Source organism: Amblyomma maculatum, chromosome 6 (genome assembly GCF_055883805.1).
Source record: "Amblyomma maculatum isolate TAMU_Amacu chromosome 6, ASM5588380v1, whole genome shotgun sequence".
Classification (NCBI taxonomy): domain Eukaryota; kingdom Metazoa; phylum Arthropoda; class Arachnida; order Ixodida; family Ixodidae; genus Amblyomma; species Amblyomma maculatum.
In genome coordinates, this window is record NC_139349.1 from 172,748,818 (window position 1) to 172,773,629 (window position 24,812).

Below are 24,812 nucleotides of genomic sequence, written 5' to 3' on the forward strand. Positions count from 1 at the left end.
AGGTCATAGTCAGGAAATCTCACTTTCACTAAATCGTATCAAGGCAATTTTCACAAAAACCAACGACAAATTACGCCCTCCAATGCGCTAGCAATGCGCTGGCCCAGCGAATTCCAGCAACGAGCGAAGCACTGAGAGATGGCACCACCCGTCCAGCTGCCTGGTCCCTATTAGTCAGATACAAGTCAAGTACTCGTGACAAAGTACTCATGACAGAGTGAGCTGCAAAAGGTTCACGACCTTCGATAAGGAAAAGGTATTGTATTGTATTGGGCTTAGCGCATAAGCGGCTCAGGCTATCATGCGCCAGGCACAAGGTTGTATACTGAGTTTAGTGGAGTATATGTATTCATTCTACAGTTTCTTTAAAACATTTGCTTCCTTTAGAAAGCTAAAAACGCATGACTGATCAACAAGACCATTTTCACCTAAAATCAGTGCTGGATGGAATGGAATGTGCTCATTGTAAAATCTAGTAAAATACTTTTTCCTTTGTGTTTCAAGTCCTGTGCACGAAGAAAAAGGCCTACAGTCACAATGATAACATTGTTTGATGTGGTACCCCTGCTCAGGCTAACTCTGCTGTTGATGTTTTCGAAGCAGAGTGCAATTTGCTTCCCAAGTAACCCGTTGAGAAATGAAGAGGCACCTTTTCAAATGGGGCGTAACAAGTATTGACAAAGGAGAGGTGGACAAAAGATGCACAGGCTCCGAAATGGTTTCATTTGCCTCAATGTGCTGAAATCAATACCACACTAACAAAAACAAAGATGCAAGCTTACAATTCCACACTAAACAAGGAAAAAAAAAAAATGTAGGCATAAACAAAAAAAAAAAGACAAAATAACTTCACACAACAATGTGACTAGTAATAATCGAGAATTCCAGTTTGAAAGCCCAATGATTACAGACGAGGCCATTACAGGAGCACTAAGTAAAGAATAAACACCAACAGGTGCATTTAACAAATGAGCACATTCATCGACCTTAAACAATGACATACTCCTCAACTAGAATCACCACAATGTAAAGAACAGAAGAATGTTTTGACTTCAACACACACAAACATACACTGAGGGCACATGTTAAAGGAATACTTAAACACTGACAGAATGAAGATACAAGCATAAACCTCGCAGCTACTACTGAATACCATAAGCTGCTAACACTGGGAACACCGTCGGATGCTACCATTCGAAAAAGAAAAAAAAAATGAGATATCACATCAGGGAATTTTGACTCTTCTGATGACATTAAAAATTGGCACCTATATCCCACACATACCAATCTAGACTTGTTTATTTATATATTTAAGGAACAGCGCAAAGGACGGGACACTGAGACACAAGAAAGCACAAACACAAGACACTGACTATCAACTGAGGTTTATTGCAAAAAGGCAGAGATTATGTAGCGAAAAGAACAGGGGGTGGAACATCGATAAGGATAGTGCTCTGTCACTGGCCGTCGGAAGATAGTCACGTCAGTAAGTTAAAACATTTGCTAACATTTGCGCTGTTCCTTAAATATGCAAAATCAACTAGCCCGCCAACTCGCTCTTGTTTATTTGTACGGTACTTCCAAAGGCTCTTTTACAGGCACCAGTTTCATCTAAAAGGATTCTGAAATAAAAGCACGTTCTTTGAAAAGGAAGTGCACAGAGTTTCCATCCTGATTACAAGCACATCAACAATGCTGCATATGCAGTAAAGTCAAGCACTCGAACAAGGAGGAACGAGATGCCACGGCAGGAATATAAACATTGGTTACTACAACCTGTCCTTACAAAGATAAATAACAACCCAATGCTCCTCTGGTACTTGCCACCTTTAGAAAAATAGGCCAATGTGTACATATGTAAGCTCACTGAATAGACCGATCCCACTAACCAATCTGCGCATGCGCTGCTTTTCCAGAAGTTGCACCACCGCCATGCTTGTTGTAGTTGACCAATCAACCGGACATGCAAGTGCACTGCCATCTCTGCTCGCTTAGTACACACAAGTTTGTGCACATCTCTCAGACTTCACTGCCAATAAAAATTAATGTGAGTACTTTACGAAGCTGCAGTTACTCTTTCATGCAAGGTGAACATTCAAAAGTGCCAGCTGCTCTTTAATTTCTGCTGTTGTCCGCTGATTACGTGCTGAGCATCATAATTGAGCTAAGCATGAATCACTTTAAAGTACATGATTATTTTTCAATGCTGCTTTTGCATGCCAAGGTTCTTAAGCATATGTTAAGTTTAGTTTTCCATTTTCCATTCATGGAACATAGCGGAAAAAGCAAGATTCAAGAGATACTAGTGGCACTGCGGATGACATCCATGAAAGCTCAACTAGTCTTGGCCCAGCAAGTCCTGGCTTAACCATTAAAGAATCGTCCCATGAAGCATGCTACACAGCAAAAATACAAATAATAAAAACAATGTCTGTACCATTGCAATAAAAATACAAAAGTGCGGCACTTATGCCCTCTGCTGCTAACATTGATTTTCATTGAGCTTGGTAACAAGCACATTATAACCAATCACAATGCATCATGGATGACTCTAGCCTCTGTTTCTTGCCATACAGGTACAAGCACAGCAAAAAGAAATATGAACAGCAAAGTGTGTAGACACTGCATTCTCATATTTTTGTTATTGTTCCTGTACTGTAGTCATATTACAAAACCTTTTCGTTTGAGTTAACTGTGACCTTAGGCGCGCATGTTAGCCATCTACATTGTAAACAGAACAAAGCGATTTACGGGATGCTTTTCTGACATAATGTTCCCACCTAGACTACACCTAATTTCTAACAGCATGCAACAATAAGCAAAGGGGATATGAACTGAAAAATCTTGGTGCGTACCACTGCTAACGAGTGTGGCTGATCCATTCCAGAAAGGGCATACAAAGGCTAACGTGTTCAACGGTAATATTCTTGACACATTTGACTACTTGTTTTACATTCCGAGACAAGAAGCCACAGCAGTACACCTATTTACTTAGAAAAAGGTCCCGTAGATTGTAAAAGGCTGTTAATCTGTTGTTTCCACACCTGTTGCAGCTTTTGCTCTTCAGGAGAAATTAAAAAACCCCGAGGGCTTTGCCCTTTCTGCCGCTGTTACAAGCATCTAGAAACAGAACAGGTGGATCCTCTAATTAAGGAACTAAAAATGCACCCCAAGCAGCATGCACTGCGGCATGAAGACGGCCAGTGGGATCGGTTCTCTTTAAGAAAGTAGTAACACCACAATCACATTTGTCTGTGTTATATTATTTCGCACCTATATGTAATATATTCAGAAGCATTAACAGAATTCCAAGACACTTAAAATCACAAGCTACCAGGCTGGTTGTGTAATAATCAAACCCCCTTAAACAATACCTCTTTGAACAATACATTGGAGACCACAACAATGGTATCCAATATAACAATGGACACACAATGAACAGCTGTAGCACTGTCAAATTTTCCATGTATTCTATGGTAAAACAGTCCGCATATAACAATGCTTTAACAGCCGCTTATTGCTTACAACAATTACATTTGGTCAATGAGTGCAAACCCTAGAATGATCAAGCTCCTGTGAGACATCATTTGTGCTAAAAATCTTTCCCTCAGCTTTGTGCAGCAGTTGGACGCCCAGCAGAGAAATGTCAACAATATTGACGTGAAGCAGTCACATTAAATTTAAGCTGATCGATTATGCATTTTGGCCTGCAAATAAGTGAAAAGTGTAAGCTGCTCCCTCTTTCATAAAAGTTCTCAAGTTCCTCATGTTTTCTTTGTTGTTCTGGCCTTAGCCAGTTATAACAATTATTGGTTATAACAATAACATTTTCATGACAATTCAATATTGTTACAAGTGGGTTTGACTGAACACAACACCGACACGCACAGTTTTGACAGCTAAAGAAGGCCTAAAACAGTAAAAAAAAAAAAAAAAAAAAAAAAAAAAATGAAACTAATACAAGCCCAGGCCCACAGACTTTATTCACTCAAAATGGCAAATTTTGTGGTCCTTCCCCTAATATAAAAAATAAACATGGCATTACACTTATTCACTTGAAATGACAAGTCTTTGTCATTTACCGTACAAAAGAAAAAAAAAAAGATGTGGCATAACGCGAGCCGAACGAAAGGGAACAGAGCCACACACCTCAGCCAATGCTGGGCAATTCCACCACAACAGGGCGGTCGTCTTCTGGCACCTCTTCTTCAAAGCTCCACCCCATCAACTTGGTGAGGCTAATCTTGAAGCGGGAGGCCTTCATTTTCAGGGTGGTCGGCGTGTTGTCTGGTAGGTTCGACTCGGCAATGTTTCGGAACAGCGATGCCAGGGCCTCCGTCAGAAAGTTCCTCCTCGACACAATGTCCACAAAAAAGTCGCACGGCACCTCACGCAGCTGGAAGTGCAGCACAGAGACGAGGTCACTGAAGAGGTCCGGGTGCCGATCGATGGCCTCGCAGCTGGTGCAGAAGACCCGCACCAGCTTCTGCCACTGCTCGAAGCAGGGGTACACGTGTCCCACTAGGAAGCAGACAAAGACAAACTGCAGTTCGCCCAGAAGGTCCTCCTTGTGTGGCCAGGAAGACAGCAGGCTCTCCAGGACGTAACTAGAGTCCATGCCGTGCTTGGTGATCTCAGCCGGGGTGGCATTGCTCGGGTGCCTGCAAAATTATGGCCAACATCACAACATGCCCTTCGATGTTCTCAGAATGCATGCTACCCAATAGGTGGACAGACAACAGGCTTTTCAACTTTTGTAGCAAAAAATTTCAGGCAGCAGTTTTGGGTTATGCAATGGCAAAAGCGGCGTGTTGTAGCGGATGTTCCAGCTTTAGTAGCATAAAGAAATTTCATTTCTGGACAAAGTTCCGATTCTTGCACAGAACACAAAGATAGGAGATAGCAGCGAAATTTTGGCTTCTGGAGCCAACAAGCTCCGATTTTCAGTGTAAACAGCACAAAACAAAAATTCTGAAGTCCATGCCCTATATTTGGTCACTACAGTGCTCCTAAAACAAGCCTGCGATAGGCAAATGGAAAAAAAGTTAGCTGAACAAAATAACAAGATTCATGAAAAGAACACCTGCACAAAATGCAAGAATAACACCCTTTAATACTATCTGTCACCTTCACTTAATGATATTGCAAGGAAATAAATGGTGAATTGTTGGCGAAATGCAATAAGACAGTTCGTGACACAATTGGCCCACAATACCAGCGTCCCCTTTGCTCATGCAATGCTTGTACAGCAGCAGTGGCAGAGGACTTTGGAACAACTGTATATTTCTCTACAAGAGATAGCACGATTAGTGCTCGCATATCACTTCCTCTGTACTATGCCTAACGATCGGCTTGAACTCTATCAAATTTGAGCAACAGTGAAGTGATTTTGGAAATAACACTTTCTTCTCAGCTCGACTCATTTGAGCCTTGCCACTTAAGGCCTCGCTCCATGAGGCGCACAAGAGGTGCACGAGCAAGGCGCCCAAGTGCCCAGTGCTGCATCCTGACAACGCTGGAAAAAGTATGCATCTCGATGAAACATCTCTGGTGCGCGCGCACTCCTGTGCTGTTGCAAGACCTCGTAGGCTGAAAACGGTCGAAACAGTTCGACTGCTACTTGGAGCTTGTCCCGGAGCGACTTCCATCGCCTTTGCATACGCTCAATGCTGTCTGCGTGATTGCAGTACGAGGACTTTTAAGCACATTTCATTTATTCAATGCTTGCTGTAAACAATGCGCTTACCTGCGCGCGGTGCTCCTGGTAGCACCTCAGATGCCACTTTTCCCCACATAGCTTCTTTATCTTATTTATTTTATGCAGTTTGTGGCTGGCGAACCATAAAAAGTGGCGCCGCTACACTGCGGCGATGAACCTTTCCTTGTCGACCGACAAACTGCACACTCATCTCTATATACCGCAGCACCGATGCCAAAAAAAGCAAACAGAGAGAGATTGCGGAGACGGCGCACAAGGGATCTTCTGATCGGTGCACGCCAGCCAATAGCCGGGGAGTCTCTTCGCGCCAGCATGAGCGTGCAGCGAGTGCCGCGGAAATATCTGACATGGACAGATATGTGCTGCGCATGCCTCAGCACGTCAGCCTGGCCCGTCACGCATGCGCAGACAGACTCCAGCGTACGTTCGGGCGTGCGCTTGGGCCAGCTCAGGCGCCCTATGGAGCAGGGCATTTAGTCCAAAGTTCTGCATGAAAATATTCATGACGTTTAATTTATCCATAACAGTAGCGGTCCTCACCGGAGGACTGTCCATAAATTCACTTTCAGAAACATTTGAGAAAATTTATCAAACGATGGTCTATGTACTCACACACAGCATGAGTTTTATTGCTAGTGCTGGTACCGTCGCATGATACAAGGGCACACAACCAATGTACGAAAACAGAACTATACCACGCACTTCAGCATGCAAGTGGTCTGGGCTGCACTCCACAGAGTACCTGCGCAATCAGCCTCTGAGGATGTTGTTCCAGACTACAGCTTTTTCTTATGAGATATAGCCTAAAAGACTGTTCCAATAGAAGTACATTTTGAAAGTTAAATGTAGTCATCGCGGATACAACGCTTAAATACTCGCGTGCTGTAACAGCTATGCTAACTCAGCTGCAATCTGCGTGTCATGGAGACCAGGAGCAGTGGCACCTACGGCATCAGTAGAAGATCGCCCTTCTGCTGATCCACGCATGGCCTCGCTGTTTCACACCTGTTTCTGTGGTTGTCATTCAACACTCCCATGATGCACCTTACTGTAGCAGGGCAATTTGTTACCTTCGGTACGTAGACCGGTCTCGTATGCAAAGCCCACCTTGTAAGCTGTGCACACGAAAGGGTGCAACCTTTGATCAATACAGGTGGTGCTACGATCGGCAGCGACACAGGGTTTGGGCAACAATGCAGTGTGCCTACAATGAGACAAGCAAAGCTGCTTTTGGAACCAACTGGCGCAACTGAATATTTCGAAGTGTGGGAGTCCTTGGGATAAGAAATGTTTCCGTTGATGCACGGAGAGTAGTTTTTCCATTTTTCAGCTTATTTATCAGCTGCAATTACCAGCCGGAGTGCTGTATCAGCATCCTTCTCCGTGGCAGCTACAGTGTAGCTATATCAAGTGACAGCACAGTGACATGATTAAATCAAATGAAAATGACAACAAAGCACAAGGCATAAGAAATGATAGTAGTCTACATTCTTATCTTCTCAGCCAATTGCTAGAGCATGCAAGAATTAAGAAGGATGATGCCATAAACAATTGGAAGCATCTGCTTCGTATAATGACCAAGTTGACTTTAGAAAAGACATGGATTATTTACCGGCAACTTAAGTCATACAGTTCCTTTGAATAAGAACTCGGCTTTTTAGTTCTTTGTAGATTTGCCTAGTGCCACTTGACTTTTTTACTCTGCTTGATGAAACAGACGTTTGGGGTCAAGATCATTCACAGGTTAACGTATACATGGAGGTCTGTTCCTCTCTTGGCGTTATAGAAGAGGTGAATGAGTGCAAATGCAAACGTTTTCCATGAGCTCTTAGCTAACATTATGCTCACTCTGCCGAGGTATTTTAGTATACTTTGAAATTTTTATTCAAATGTGCGTCATCTCATTTTGCTTATTTTACATCCCTCATACTAGCTGTCTTTACTTGAGGACTTTAGGCTTCATATAACATATTTATATACCATATTCATTCTGTTTTATCAGAGTGTGGTGTGTGGATATTACGACCTTCAGTAAGAAAATTCAGATAATCTGGGAAATAACAGTGTATGACTTTGTAGAGATCCTAGCGACATTTACTCCCTTTCTAGAAAGTGTCACTTGTTGAAACCCATGAAAGTGAAAACAAAAATAAGTGTACTACTTCACAGTCTGGTGCTGTTTTGGCAACACCACGCTTAGTGGTTTGGTGTGACCGGCTCAGTATGTGTGACCATTAAATATAACTGATGGCACTTCTGCGTCCTCTCTACGAGCATCTAGATGCTCGGGTAGTAGTGTAGGTGAATGGGATCTTACCTAAGCTATGACTAAAGGTCCTACGCAATAGAATGTCGCGTATTATGTTGAGAGTACAACAAAACGTGCATGAGCTGCAAGTGCTTATCCTTGCGCGATTCGTCACACAGTCGAAAAGCAACCACGAGTATTAACAGCCGCAAGCGAACTGATCAAATCGCAATACAGAATTGCAACGCACGTTAGCTGTGACAGTGATCCATCGCAGAAGGGTCTAATTGTCAGGCTCCACATAGCCACCCTTTGCTTTCATCTCTACCAGCAAGAAACTTGCGACAACAGGTGCCGCTTTTTTTTTTTTTCCCTATGACTTGTGGCACACCCAACCGCACCACAGCTTGCCAGAATATTGGAAATTACCGTATTTACCCTAGTCCAACCAGAACAGAAGCTTGGGCTTGTTGGTCATTCCATCTTCAGGTAACAGCGCAAAAAAACCATGGACGGGACACAATACAATGAGATGACTTTCAACAGGTTTATTCCGAAGCATACATTGCTTTATACACTGTTGCGCACCGCATGAGACACAGACACGTGACTTCTGCCACACATATCATCATTGCACAATATCCAACAGCTCCAGTTCTTTTTTAGTCAAAAGTACAGATGGCTTGCTGATACAGTCATCTCCAAGCTTACCTATCTCGGCTGATTCAATTATCTAACGAAAAAGCTGCTTGGCGTGTTTATCGACAACTTTACATTGTGCATACTCAGCTATACAAGTTTTGGATGGTCAATCTCTCACATGTATTCCAATATGCCTGCGTGCTTGATCGACTTTAATTTTATGTTCTATCATTAGTGCATCTGCCGGTCTGTCCTATGTACTTTTTTCCACATTTCAACGGCACGAAATAAACAACACCTTCCGCGCATTCAACAAAAGCTTTGTCGAATGCGTGGAAGGTAAAAATATGACAGCTCCACCTGGTTTCATGCAGGCCTCTTGTGAAAACCAGTTTACAGAACTCTGTACAAAATTTATGCTGAATATGTCTGTGCAATTCTAGTTTAATTTTATCCCCAAATACATGTGTATTCTGAAATAAACAAGATTAAAAAAGATGAACAATGTTTGCTATCTTGTTTTCCCATTTTTTTTCACTAATCAGATATTTGGTATTCCATTTGATATTCAAAAGCACTTTTTCCCCGTATTCGTATTTTAAAAAAGATGAACAATGTTTGCTATCTTGTTTTCCCATTTTTTTTCACTAATCAGATATTTGGTATTCCATTTGATATTCAAAAGCACTTTTTCCCCGTATTCGTATTTGGTTCCTATTAGAAAATTTGAATATTCCCACACACCTAGGAATGTCCAAATGAAAACGTTAAAAATGATATAAATTGAAATACAAATAAAAATATTACAAACATTTAAAAATAATAAAATTAATTAAATTTAGAGATAAAAATACGCACTTGGAATAAAATGAACAAAAATTTTGAATATGACGTGTCCAGTGCCGCAACAACAGCACCAACAACGGTCCCACTCTTTGCATTTCTCCAGTACAGGTTCTGCAGTGCTCTGAAAGTTTCGAATACATCGGTTGTAAGCACTACTTCCCAATCAGAGGCTTGCTTCTCACAGCTTGTACACTGTTTTCCCTGGCTGCACTGAGCCTTCTCAAAGTGTTCCAAAACAGGCTTTTTTTTTTTTTAAAAGCTCTAATTAAGCAGGATTTTCAGCACTGCTCTAAAGGCACAACTAGGCATACACCACACGTCGGGCATTGGATACAAGCACCCATGCCCAAATGTCTCGAACTAGCTTTGTCTGCTTCTTGTGCTGTCACACCTAATTGGCTAATTTCACTATGCTATGCTACAGTAGAGCAGCTACGGTAGCTGCAGTCAGCCTTGACTCATCTCGCGGAAATGAACGAAGCCTCGCATCATCTAACTGGCCCCCACACCACTTTGCCAGTTCCAACATGGCTGCGGGCATCCGGCAGGTATAACTGCATTCAACATGGCGGCAGTGTTTGCTCGAAGCATGGTGGGGCCAAGGAGTGGAGCACATGTGAACAAAAGGGAAAGGATTTTGCTCTTCCAGAAGTCGGCCTTCTTCCATCGTCATCTGTTCTTGGCAGTATCAAAGTGGGCCAGGTTTATTGCATCACTGCGCCTATGTGAAAATGCAAGGCGAATGCCGCAACTGGTCCTTTGTTCATTTCGTTGTTTCACCGATAGCTTTGTTCATAGTATGAGCAAGGCATGTCCAATGATCGGTGTCAGTGTCAGCAAAGCCGAGTGCATTGCTACGATTATGCCGAGGGGTTCCCAAAACCGAATGCGCACAGATCACAGGAGTGGCAGGACAGTTTTGTGCCAAGGGCAAGACAAGGCAAAAAGCCAGCACTCAGCTTCTATCCAATCTGGTCAAGTCTCCATCCCAAATAACAAAAAAATAAATAAAAAGCAGTGAAAATGGTTCTTAATAAATGCTGGCAGGTGAAAGAAAGCAGTGACATATGCCACACGCATGGATACGAGGACATCCGGAAATTATGGCATATACATGCAAAAGAAGTCAAGAAGTCCCCGAAGCCAAGAAAAATGTGGGAAATATTTGTTTATTTATTAGTGTGGAGTAAAGGGCAAAACTGCTGGCTACCGAAAAACTCTAAGCAAGTGCCACTTCGAGACCCCCCTCCCTTCAACTTCGCTGCCAGTTTCACACTTCCGTGCCGTTCTGGGAAAGCGTTCCCATCTCTCCCATGTCGTACCTCCCCGTTCCGTACTTCTGGCGGTGCAGTGAGAACACACAGTGTAGCAGCTCACCGACGTCTCGACTCACACTTCTCAGCCCGATTGCCCCGATCAGGGGCAAATAAAAATTGAAATCTATGTGCACTGCATTCAATTTTGTTTTTTTTTAAGAAAAATTTTGTCATCTTAAATTTCAGTCACATTCTGAGAAAGCGCATCCTCAGCTTTCCCTGTAATTTCAGTGAGTAAGGAGAAAGGGGGGGAAAAGGGGGCTTGCTTGGAATTTTACAGCACGCAATCATTCGGATAGAGAATAATTTTATAAAGGACTGCAAGAAAAACATGTTGCCAGACTAAAGAAATCCCGAAACCAAGCAAAGCAACTGTTTAACAATCATTATTTCAAGATTTAAGAATTTAATAATCAACACTTGATGAGATTACTAATACTCGAAATTCTCAAATATTCATCATCATCATCAGCCTGATTATACCCACTGCAGGGCGAAGGCCTCTCCCATATTTCTCCACTTAACCCGGTTCTGTGCTAGCTGCATCCACTTGACCCCTGCGAACTTCCTTCCCTTGGAATCCAGTTTGTTACCCTCAGCGACCATCGGTTATCCTCTCTTCGCACTACATGTCCTGCCCATGTCCATTTCTTCTTCTTAATTTCTACTAGAATGTCGGTAACTTGAGTTATTTCTCTGACCCACTCTGCACGCTTTCTATCTCTTAATGTTACCCCTACCATTTTTCGTTCCATAGCCCTCTGGGTTGTCCTCAACTTAAGTAGAACTCTCTTGGTTAGCCTCCACGTTTCAGCCCCATAGGTGAGTACAGGAAAGATGCAACTGTTGTATACTTTCCTCTTGAGTGATACCGGTAAGCTGCTAGTCATAATCTGCGAGTGCTTGCCAAATGCGCTCCATCCCAATCTTATTCTTCTTGTTATTTCTTTTTCATGGTCCGGATCTGCGGTTACTACCTGTCCTAAGTAGACATATTCGCCTACTAGTTCCAGGATTTTGCTGCCTAATGTAAACTGCTGTTCCTTCCCGAGGCTGTTGAACATTACCTTAGTCTTCTGCATATTGATTTTCAAGCCTACCTTTCTACTTTTCCTGTCTAGGTCATCAATCATTATTTGCAGTTCATCCCCCGAGTTGCTTAGCAAGGCAATGTCATCAGCAAATCGCAGATTACTGAGGTATTCACCCTTATCCCTAACCGCTCCCATTCCAAGTCTCTGAATACTTCCTCTAAACAAGCTGTGAATAGTACTGGGGAGATTGTGTCTCCTCGCCTAACACCTTTCTTTATGGGAATTTTGTTACTTTCTTTATGCAGAACTATGGTTGCTGTGCAGCCACTATATATATCTTCCAGCACTTTCATGTACGGCTCGTCTACTCCCTGATTTCGCAATGCCTGCATCACCGCCGAGGTTTCAACTGAGTCAAATGCTTTTTCGTAATCGATGAATGCTATGTATAAGGGCTGGTTATACAGTCGAACCCCGCAATAACGAAACCGCCGGGGAAGGAAAACCTTTTCGCTGTCGCGAAAATGGACAAATAAGCACACCCATTACCTTCCAGAACCAAGATTTAATTAAAAAAGTCGCTTATTTTGCTCTGCTTGACATTGCTGTGCAGGAGCTTGACGACTCTGGCTTCGCAGCTTGATAAGCTATGCATAGCTTCGTCGTCGTCGTCGTGGTTGCCGAGAAAAGTCCGGATCACATCGAATGCATCAAGCACATCACGCGAGCTTACTTGCTTACCTTGTGCTTGGTTTTCGCTATCTTCGTCGTCACTCGCCTCATTTCCTTTGCGCACACTGTTGATAACAGCGTCATCGCTGAATTCCTCGTGCACGATCAAGTCGGCGTCCGCACACAAAAAGTCCTCCAGTTCAACAGCCTCTGGCACCATTGTATCTACACTGCAAAGCGCGTTCCATGCTTCGGTTAGTGGCTGCAGATCGTCACCGCTTGCAGCTTCCGGTTCTGCCAAGGCGTGCTGACCAGCTGCGAAACCGGCGTGCCTGAAGCAGTTCTGGACAAGCGTGGCCGAAGTAGCAATCCACGCGCCGGCAAGCATCTCCAGCGCCATGAAGAGGTCAATTTCCGTCGGTCGCTTCATTTCGATGTTTAGCAACATCCGCTGTATGAGCCTTCTTTGGTACGCAGACTTCACACTTTTGATAACCCCCTGATCAAGAGGCTGGATAACGGATGTGCAGTTCGCGGGGAAAAAAATCAAGCAGATGCTCGTCAGGGCAACGTCTTCAATGTGGTGCGCACTGCAGTTGTCCAAAAAAAGGCAGACAGATCTGCCCTGCTTTCGCATGTCCGTATCAAAGGCTTCCAGCCAGCTTGTGAATATTGCACGCGTCATCCACGCTTTTTGGTTTGCAGTGTACTGGACCGGAAGCTTTCGGTTACGTTTAAAACACCGTGGAGTCTTGCTCCGGCCGATCACGAGGAGGGGACGCTTGTCAGATCCATCCATGTTTGAGCATAAAAGAATGGTGACCCGCTTTTTGTTCAGCTTGCCGCCATGGCATTTTTTTCCTTTCAGGTCTAGCGTTTTTGAAGGCAACATTTCATAGAAGAGGCCCGTTTCGTCCGCATTATAAATTTCGGAGGGCTCGTACTCGTCCATTATGCCTTCGTAACTTTTCTCCATCCAGGAAGATGCTGCTTCAGCGTCTACGCTCGCACACTCCCCCGACAACTCTTTGGCGACGACGCAGTGCCGCACTTTAAATCGACTTAGCCATCCGGCACTCGCCTTAAAGTTGTCGTGCCCCAGAATGCACGCATAGTCAATCGCCTTTTGCTGCAGGAGGCTTCCGGACAAAGGCACCTTGTTCGCTCTCTTGTCCAGGAACCACTGAAATACGGCTTTGTCCACGTCTTCGTAGACCGGCGCTGCCAAAGTCTTGTTCTGAGCGCGCGCGCCGTTCTGGAGTGCCGCCATGATGCCATTCCTTGATTTCAGAATCGTAGAAAGCGAGCTGCACGGGATACCGAACTCCTCCGCAATATCAGTCTTCTTCCTGCCTTTTTCAGCTTCGGCGATAATTGCAGCCTTTTCCTGCAGCAAAAACTTGCGCTTCTTTACAGGAGGCGGCATGTTTCCGACAGTAAAAAAAAACAAAAAAAAAAAAACACCGTACACAGGCAAGTCGCGAGCGGCACAATGCGGATGGCGAGATCGGCGAGATAGCGTGGTCGCGTGGTCGGCGCACTAGCGAAAAGAAAAAAAAAGGAGGTTCCTTGCTCTTCCCCGGTTGGCCGGCGGTGTCGTCACGTGGCGTGAAACGTCACATACATGCGTAGTGGCCAACAGACAGGCTAGCAAAAAGCCGCTTTCAGCGGGCAAAAAAAAAAAAAAAATATATATATGCTTTGCTATCATCATCATTACCGAACCAACCGAAAGCAAACAAAAATGGCTGCGCCGGTGCTTGTTGGCAGGTGAAATGAACGGGCTCGACTTGTCGGATGAGTGTGCTGCTGCAGTTTCGCCCATTCTATGTTCCCGGCTGGCTGATGTGCCGAAAAAATGTTGCAGATCACTACCTCAAACTTTCGTTAATGCGGGACTGCTTTTTAAAAACCCTTCGCTGTTGAGAGGGGACAAATGCACTGAACCCTATGGGAGTTCGCCGGGGGCGCCAGAATTTTTCGTTGTCACGAGAATTTCGTTCTTGAGGGCTTTCGTTATAGAGGGGTTCAACTGTATTCCGAGCATTTTTCTATCACCTGATTGATGGTATGGATATGATCGATAGTAGAGTACAGTTTCCGAAATCCTGCTTGATCCTTTGCTTGATTGCAGTCTAAGGTAGTCCTGATTCTATTAGCGATTACCTTAGTAAATACCTTATACGTAACAGACAGTAAGCTGATTGGCCTGTAATTTTTAGGTCCTTAGAGTCCCCTTTCTTGTGAATGAGGATAATGTTTGCATTCTTCCATGGTTCCGGTACCGTCGATGACACCAGGCACTGCGTGTACAGGGTGGCCAGTTTTTCTATTACGATATCCCCCCGTCCTTCAGCAAATCTGTGGTTATCTGATCCTCTCCAGCTGATTTCCCCCTTTTCATAGTTTCTAGTGCTTTCTTGACCTCGTCCTTCGTCACTGGTGGAACGTCTGGCCGTTTTTCCCTACCGCCAATCTCAGTACGGTCCTGGCTACTTTGGCTACTGTAGAGATCTGTATAGAACTCCTCGGTTACTTTGACTATCTTGTCCATATTAGTGATGACGTTGCCCGCCTTGTCCCTTATCGCATACGTCTGGCTTTTGCCTATGCCCAATTTCTTCTTTACCGCTTTTAGGCTTCCTCCGTTCTTTACAGCATGCTCAATTTTCTCCATGTTATACATCCTTATATCGGCCACCTTGCGCTTATTGATTAGCTTTGATATCTCGGCCAATTCGATCTGGTCTGTTGGATTGGAAGCTTTCATACTCTGGCGTTTCTTAATCAAATCTTTCGTCTCCTTAGACAGCTTACCGGTATCCTCTCTAACTATCCTACCGCCTACTTCTACCACGCACTCAGTAATGATATCTCTGAAATTATTGTTCCTTGCCTCTAGGGTAATGTCGCCATCCTCAGTTAGAGCTGAATACCTATTCTGTAGTGAGATCCTGAACTCTTCTGCCCTCCCCCTCACCGCTAATTCGTTGATGGGTTTCTTTCTTACTAATCTGTTGCGTTCCTTCTTCAGATTTAGGCTAATTCGGGACCTCACCATCCTGTGGTCACTGCATCCCACTTTCCCAATTACCTCTACATCTTGAATAATTGCGGGGGTTGAACACATTATGAAGTCAATTTCATTTTTAGTCTCCAGGTCGGGACTTTTCCATGTCCATTTCCGGTTCTTCCGTTTGCTGAAGAAGGTATTCATGATTCTTATGTTATTGCGCTCTGCAAACTCAACTAGTAACTCCCCCCTGCTATTCCTAGAACCAATGCCATAGTCACCTACTGCCTGGTCTCCTGCCTGCTTTTTCCCTACCTTGGCATTGAAGTCGCCCATTAGTACAGTATACTGCGTCTTTACTTTTCGCATTGCCGATTCTACATCTTCGTAGAAGCTTTCAACTGCCTGGTCATCATAACTACACGTAGGTGCATAGGCCTGTACAACCTTCAGTTTATACCACTTATTAGGCCTAATTACGACGCCTGCCACCCTCTCATTAATACTATAAATTTATCTATATTACCCGCTATACACTTATTGACAAGGAAACCTACTCCTAGTTGTCGCTTCTCTGGTAAACCTCGATAACACAGTACATGCCCATCCTTCAGTGCAGTATATGCCTCATTCGGCCTCCTAACCTCACTAAGCCCTATGACATCCCATTTCATGCCCTCTAGTTCCTCTAACAGCACTGCTAAACTAGCTTCACTAGCTAGGGTTCTAGCATTAAACGTTGCCAGGGTCAGTTTCCAATGGCGGCCTGTCCAGCGGAGGCAGGAATTCTTAGCACCCCCTGCTGCGTCACATGTCTGACCGCCGCTGTGGTCAGTTGTTCCGCAGCCGCTGGTGACTGAGGGCCGGGGTTTTATGGAGCTTATCATAGGAGGTTGCGGCCAATTACTGCACGAGAGTGGCCAACTCCTGTTCTGGTGAGGGAGTGCGTTGCCAGAGGTGTTCACCGGCATCAGGTCGCATCCCAAACCTGTGTATGCAATTCCATCGACACGCGGATTTTTTATTTTTTTTTTCATCCGGTGGAGAATTGCGCGGCACCGGGATTTGAGCCCCGGTCCTCTTGCATGCGAGGGGGATGTTCTACCGCTACGCCACTGCTGCACCTCAAATATTCAAATATTCGCACAGGCCTATATAGGAGTTATCCTTGCAAGAAGAGGTTAACCAGTCATAAAAAAAATTTAAATGTCACAACTAAATTACTGGCCCGTTATAAAGAAACAGAATGGAAACTTAGTTCAAAAACGTTTTCATGGAACGTCATTCACATGCGCGAAATCATGCTGCCATGCTACCGTACTTGCCCTAACATGGACGATAATATCACCCCTAACCTCTGCTATCACGTGCAGCCTTGTACCAAATGCACAAAACCAGAGACTGTCTCACCTTTCACTCAAACGCTTTCACACTGCGGGATAACTAGCATCACACAACCACAAACCACAGGGACAGACATTGAACATCGTGCCTTTGCATGAACCTACAAGGACTACATGAATAAGAAGCAAATACACTGCAAGCGACGCTGGCTCATAAACAGTACCCTCAGTGCTAAGTAGCGTTCGCTCTACAAACCAAGGGAAACGGAGTGCCACTAACCTTCTCTTGGGGATCTCCGTGTAGCGTATCCTGCACTCTGGCACCTCCTTGAGCTCGAGCAGCTCCCTGACCTTCTCAGAGAGCCGGATGTCCTCACCCCCGCCCCCTTGGGAGTCAATGGAGGCCAGGTCGCCCCCTCGTCGTGAGCAGAAATTGAGCGGCTCGAATGGGGTGGCCGAGTAGATGCAGCAGCGCTCTGGCTGCAGGCGCTCCAGGACCTCACGGGTGACGTGCTTGGTGAGCGATATCCAGCGGCGCCACTCGGTGTACGCGTACACAGCCAGAAACTGGTCCAGGTCGCCCCGCAGGTTCGAGCGAAAGCGTGCCACCTCTTCCTGCGACACTGGCTCCGATGACACGTCTGCACGAAGGCAATGCATTGGCATGAGAAGCCAATGTGGTTTACAGCAAGCAAACCTTTCATCTCGCTTGAATCATAACTGCAGCAAATAAACACGATCACACAGAGAAGGAAACACATGGATGAACGTTGCCTATTTCTTCTCTGTGGCCTAAAAGCTTTACTTTCATGCTGCTCATGCTGCATGGGGTGCATTTAAACTTCCAACCAGACTAACTTGTTTGTCATGCCTGCTGACGCACAAAGTGGCATTTCACAATCTATTTTGTTCAATACTACACTGCCCCTTTATGACTGACTGGCTGGAACAAAGAATTAACCTCTTTCGCAATGAATTTTCTTTTTCCTTCAAAAAATTAGGGCTCCATACAGGATGCAAAGCCCCCTATCAATCTTATTTTTGAGAAAAAGCATGTGCTTGCGACATCTTATGTGACATGTATCATGTGTGAGATACCTATATATTTTACTTTCTGTGAAAGCATAAAATTGCGCATAAGCGGATATGACTGAACGAGAATTACAATATATATCACCAAAAGGCAATTTCTCGAAAAAAATAAGCATTTTTGTAGACATTCAAGCAGACTGAAATCTAAATAAAATGACTGTCCATCTGCAGCTGTGACATTTCCTGCAATGCCTTCTCAATGCACCACTTTGAAACTGGAGTGTCTTAAAACAAAGTGCCATTGCTCATCCATTTTCAAACCGTACTGCCCCAGTGCTGAAGAGTGGTGAACATCACATTTCTTTCACTATACGCAAAGAACCAAACAGTCTGTCTGAGCAGCCTTCAAAACCTCGCAGTGGTGCCAAATGGTGCCATGATGTTAATTGACCTGAGGAACACTTGGATTTCTTACCCATTTCGTGCAGCTCATTTTATTTCACCCGTTGTCCTTCTCAGCATGATCGGGTAATAGGCTGGTACTGATACTTCCATGTTCTTTCAGCACCATGCTTTTCCCATATGAATATTTCATTTTCTTTGTCTTTGATCACTTTTTTCTTCCTCCCACTAGCAGGAGAGTGTAGTTTTTTTCATTTGCAGTCAGAGCCCTGTGTACAGAACTTTCAGTGTTGCCACCTCAAGCTATCAAACGATATAGGACTCTACTTTCTGTTCTCCCCCGCACAGTGCAGTTGATTCCTATCATGGCTTTGATTAGGAGGAGTAAATAATTAAGAAGGGAAAGTAATCTGAATGTACCGTAAAAACCCGCGTATAGTACGAGGTTTTTTTCAAAATTTTAGGATGTAAAATTTCCGCCTCGTACTATATTCGGGTCCCAAAATTTTCAACCCAAAGTTCGTAGTTCTTGTTTCGTTACAGCCCGGAAATATCATCATCAAGGTTCGCAACGAAGGATGCGCCGTCTAGTGGTGGCGTCAGCTACCTTTCTCTGTTTACAGTGTTCTAGAACACTTGATGCGTCGCCATTGTCGCCGTTTTGGACATCGACTAGGCTACTAGGTGAAGCGCGCATGTCAGTGACAATGTCGGGTCCACGGAAGCAATATTCAGCTGCTTTCAAAAGAAAAGTGATAGTAGCAGCTGAGACCATCGGAAATTCTGCGGCAGGGCGACAGTTCGGCGTCACCGAGGGCAGCATTCGTGGATGGAGAAAACAGAAAGAGGCCCTCTTTGCGTGCTCTGGCCTAAGACGAAGTTTCCGGGGGCCAAAAAACGGAGCATATCCGGAGATTGAGCAAGGCCTGACCTCCTTCGTACAGGAACAGCGTGGACGACATCTGCCTGTGAACATCGAGTTGCTCCAAGCAAAGGCAAGAGAGATCGCAGCGGAAAAAAACATCCCACGGAGCGATTTCAAAGCCAGTAGGCACTGGGTGTCTCGGTATAGGCAACCTGCAATGGAGTTTGCTGAGACATGTGGCGCCACCTGGCGGCCGACGGGAGCTAATACTGAGTCGGCGCAGGAGCTGACGCCGTATATGTTGCGGCCGCTGTGTTCTTTCTGCGTTCGCGTTTTGTTATCCCAGTGAGTGTGATTTACTCATTTAGTGACTTCAGTGGTCTCGTGCGATGCTTCGACTACTACGGATGTGAACAAGAATAAAAATAAGCGCAAGGGCGGCGAGAAAGATTACCACAATCACGAAGGAGACCTAAGCGTACCGCTTGCTGGGAGAACCTGGGTTGAATGATGAGAGAAGGAGATGTTGGCTGCGAGAGAGTAATGTAACTGAAATTTGTTTTGTTATGGGGCCATTGGCGTACAGACGCCAAGAAGCTAAAATAAGACGATTGCCCGTGAGCGGAGGAAACGGTATAAACTTCTGACCCGGGGAGTCGCACGCTGGTTGGGGCACACTACTCAGTACGCGCTGTAAAATTTGGCGTATACTGGTATATGCTGTGCAAGATCAAGTGGCATACGTCCAGAAAATCAACAAAGCCGTGCAGCCGCAGCATCGTATTCCAGCCGCATTTAAACGGAGGCGAAATAAAAAAAAAAAAAAAATGTTCGTGGATCTGTGAACCGGATTTCTAATGCGGTGTCTATTCGAAACCACAAAGCCAAAATATCTTCATAACTTCCAATTACAGATTTCAATAAGCATATTTATCTGTAAATTAGTTCTTAAGGTGCTGAAAAAGTTGAAGTGGCGGAGTGTAGAGGCCCGTGATACTGTGTACGCTGAGAATGGAACTTCGTTCTATTGTTCCGCGCCAAATTTTTCTTTCACCGACTGCTTAAGCTACTCAAGAGTCTCTTGTCTCAGACGATAGAATATTTCATCATTAGTAACAACAGTAAAAAATTCTAACTCTTAACTACCTCCGTTACGAAAGCTTTGCCGTTGAGCCAGCATTTCCCGCCGGCTTTCCCCAAGCTTGAGGTACGGAGATACAAAATGCATGCCAGTTATTGTTGTTGTTCAGGGCTTTATTTTTCCAACGGTGTAGGAGGCCCCCTACTCCCCGCCCCCGGCACGCACAGTTTTCGTTGATGACGCACGCTACAACCGCACAGTGCTTGCAATCGCCACGACATCCGTAGCGGGTACCGCACCATGCCTCCTGTAACTTCCGCGGCACTGTCGAAAGGTGCACCACGAACAAAAGTGTTCGTCATGGTATTAAACTTTAAAGCAAAACCGCGAGGAAATTATTATGCTGCTGTAATCAAACACCAAGAACAAAAAAAAAAGAAGAAACGGCGATCAATCTCTTCTCAGGTTCTCTCTGCACTTTCAATGTTTGGGTATGAGGTGTGAACGCAATAGGTGAATGAAAAGCTAGTTTACAACATTTTTCATTCATTTAATTATTTCTTAATTCATCATCACATATCCGACTAATGCCCTGAGAGAATAAATTTCGTTAAAAAAAATTCCGTCTACTCACGCGACATTCAAAGCTGTGCGCGCGGGTGTTCCGTCGTGAGCGGCGCGCACTTCGCGGTGACGTCGACACCGTTCACGTTTTAAACATGAGCATTCTCGAACAGGCGGTGTCCTTTCGTCAGTATTGGTTTTCGGTAGTAGCTCTCAAGACATTCGATTGCCTTAAAACTGCAGAAAATGAGAGCCGAGATGCTTCTAGCCGTACAACGCGAACGCAACCCGACCGCGCCAGCCTACTCAGATTACTCGGCGCCGCCGTTGGCGGCGCTGAACACTGCGCTCCACTAGCGCCGCCTGGCCACTGCAGGTTGCCTATATGCACCGCGCTGGGTTTTCGTTGCGTCGAAGGACGTCAATATCCCAGAAGCTACCTGCAAGCTATGAGGAGCAGCTTGTGGCGTTTCAGCGGCACGTTATATCGCTGCGAAAAAATGTGAACTTTCCGCTGGGCCAGATCGGCAACGCCGATCAGACTCCGGTGTACCTAGACATGCCCTCTGCACTCACAGTGCATGAAAAAGGCAGCAGGCAAGTTTGTGTTCGTACGAGCGGAAACGAAAAAACACGGGTGACCGTAATGTTGGCGTGCACTGCGGATGGCCGCAAGCTACCACCCTACGTAGTGTTCAAGCGGAAAACTTTGCCAAAAGGTGAGCAGATTCCCAAGAATGTTGTCATCCGATGCCAGGACAAAGGTTGGATGGACGAGACTTTAGTCCTGGATTGGATAAAGTCCGTATGGTGTCGGCGGCCTGGAGCACTGCTCGGTTTACCGTCAATCCTTGTGTTGGACGCCTTCCGCTGCCACCTAGCAGACTCTGTCAAGAGACTGCTACGCGAATCTCGCACCGAGCTCGTCGTCATCCCAGGAGGGATGACATCGCAATTGCAACTGCTCGACGTATGCATAAACAAGCCTTTTAAAGACGCCGTGAAACGCTGCTACGCTGAGTGGATGAGGTCGGGAGACCCCGAAGTGACTCCATCGGGGCGACTGAAGAGGGCTTCTCCAGCAGTCCTCTGCAAGTGGATCGCGGACGCATGGGCTACCATCCCTGAGGAGCTCATCGTTCGGGCATTTAAAAAGTGTGCAATTTCTAATGCACTGGACGGCACAGAGGACGAGTTCTTGTGGGAAGAGCTGTCCGACAAACTGTCAGACGTTTCACTGTCTTCTGACACTGAAACGGACGACGAGTGAAAACGAGATGCTGTGAAAATAAAGGCCTTCTTCCCTCGTATTATTTGCGGGTGAAAACTTTTTTTTCCCATTTTCGCTACCTCATATTGCACCTCGTACTATACGCGGGTTCGTACTATACGCGGGTTTTTACGGTATTTCTTGCTACTATATAAAATACCACACTGATAAAAACTAACCCTAACTACAACTACATACACAAGTAAATATCCTTCTGACAACTTAGTCTCAAAAATTATCGCGAAGGTGATGTTGTAATAGACCGATGCCGCCAACCTATCTGCGCATGCGCCAGTTTACTGCCGCCACTTTAGTTGTAGTTGGCTGTTCAGCGCGTGCACATGCACGCAGTTGCAGCCGTGCACATGCACTGCTGCAACCTGTGCTCCACACGAATTCACCACACATTTCTCATACTCCACCGCCGAGGAAGTTTCGTCCCGTCATTATTTCACAAATTGCCTGGCTGTTGCACGCAAGACAAATGTTCTAAGGGTACTTATGTTCTTTTAAGCGGTGGCTTGTACAGCTCATTTGGTCGAAGATCCGTCAGCGTAGTCGGCACTGTGTGTCGGAAATAATCGAGGGCTGTTAAAAAAATCGTATCATGTTAATTTGTTGTACTAGTGATTGATGATTGATTGGTGTGTGATGATCAGTTAAAGAAATCATTGTAAATAAATATGCATGAAAATAAAGAGAAAAAGAAAAATAGTTGAAAAAAGGTCAGTTCAAAGGAGTCAAGATGCTCAGAATGAAAAGCTAATGCTTGATGATACTAATTACAAACATTTAGAGCGTCTAATTGACCAATAATAAATCTAATAACAAAAAAATAAAATATTAAAAATTTTTTTTTTTCAAAGGTGTGAAAATGCTCGATCAAAAGCCAATGCTTGATGATGCTAATTAAGAAAATAAAGCGAGTAATTGTTTTATTAAAAATCGAAATTATTGAATAAAAAAAATTGGAAAAGGGAGATTCAAAGGTGTCGAAACGATCAGTTTCACATTCTAAATTTTCTTCACTAGCCTCATGAAGGTCTGGCTTTTCATTGCGAGTATCTTGCACATTTAAATCGTTTTTCCAATTCATTTTTTTTTAAATAACTGGCTGATCCATTACTGATTAATGACCTACTAAATGGGCATGGGCAGGGCATGTAGTGCAAAGAGAAGATAACTGATAGTTGCTTTCCATTCCAAACATTTTGACACCTTTGAAGCCCCTCTTTTTCTTTTTTGTGAATTTTCATTTTCTTGAGTTGTTTTAATAAAATCATTGATAAATAACACACTCTAAATGGTTGTATTAGCATCAAGCACTGCCTTGTAATTCTGGGCATTGTCACTCCTTTGAACCCCCTTTTCCATTCTTCATTTTTTACTTCATTAATTCATCAAATAATCAATCAATTACAAGGATTTCTTTAACCCATATTTGCTTATTGCACATCAATCAGTCATCAATAACTACAGATTTTCCCTCTGAATTTAATCCTAGCGCAAGCAGAAATAATCTAAGCACCGATTTATATAATCTAAGCGCCATGTAATTTAATTTGAGTGCCAAGCATTTAATCATAGCGCCAGCATATTTAATCCAAGCGCCAACTCGAACAATGTCAGTGCCTACCAATTTAATCCGAGTGCCAAAACAATTAATACAAACGCCAGCGAATTTAATCCGGGTGCCAACCAATTTAATCCGCATGTGGAAAATGAATGCGGTGAATGCAGAGGTCTGGAAGGCATGTACTAAGCAAACCAATAGGAGCAGTCATCTGGTGCGCTTGCTCTGCAGGTACAAATTGAGGGAAAAGTATTTCAACCTAAAACTTGCAATTTCATTACATTTGTAATTTCATGTAATCTGCATCAATTGTTATAGGTAGAAACAAAATCTTTTCACAGGTAATTTTGCTTAGAATGATGCATGAGGCATAAGTAAGCATAGATAACTAATCTCTACTCAGTAAACACCGTAAAAACCCGAACATGAGGTGTAATTTCGGGATAGCAAAAATGGAAAAAAAAGTTAGCTGTGGTTTGGCTTGTAGTTAAACCTGGAGTTAAGCAAAAGCAATCTACATGGCTACGCTCAGGTTCGGCTTCAAAGTAAGGACATCGCTTTTGAGCATAATAATTTACTCTATGGTTTCAGCTTTATTTATACCATAGGAGAATGTATGAGAACCACTTCCCTCTTAACATTGACCGTTCTCACTCGGGTGTAGAAGACTTCTAGTGGTATGACATCGTCTCTAAGTCGAACTCCGGGGCACACCGCCATCACAACGTTCGAACGAACCTTCTGTCCTAGCAGCTCATAGTTCTCGTTCACTTCTACAGAGTTATTTGTCTTCTTCTTTTCTTGGTAGAACGAGAGGAAGAAGACGGTTTGCACGGTATGAAGAACTGAAGAAGCGTAAATGGGGTATGCCTCAGTTCGCAGGTGAGCCAACGTTTCGACAAGTGGACTTGTCTTCATCTAATTTTTCTTCTTTCCCTTCTTTTCCTTCATCTTCCACGGTGCCATGCCAACAGCTTAAAAACCTACCGCAGTGTAGCTTTCGCTACAAAATTTTTCACCCGCATTAATGCGAGCGAGGAAAGATCACCACAGTAATTATTGCACTATATTTCGTGGTTGCCCGCGAGGCGTATGCGCTCCGCGCTTTTGTGTCCAACAGCCCCCCGCAACAGGCATCGAATAGTGCCATGAACCTTCATGTGCAAGTGCTTGTCCGCTCATCTTAACTTCG

General features: G+C 44.4%; 1 protein-coding gene across 2 annotated transcripts in view; it reads right to left on the reverse strand.

Annotated features, from left to right (window-relative positions):
* Positions 1-1,483: 1,483 nt before the first annotated feature.
* LOC146187414 (protein AAR2 homolog) overlaps positions 1,484-24,812 on the reverse strand; it is a 34,641-nt gene continuing 11,312 nt past the window's right edge. For both annotated transcript variants that reach the window (XM_084607670.1, XM_084607669.1), the window contains exons 3-4: positions 17,114-17,474; positions 1,484-4,661 (exon numbers count right to left, since the gene is read on the reverse strand). In XM_084607670.1, the coding sequence (XP_084463796.1) occupies positions 4,151-4,661; positions 17,114-17,474 (872 nt within the window). In that variant the 3' untranslated portion in view covers positions 1,484-4,150. The remainder of the gene's footprint in view (positions 4,662-17,113; positions 17,475-24,812) is intronic.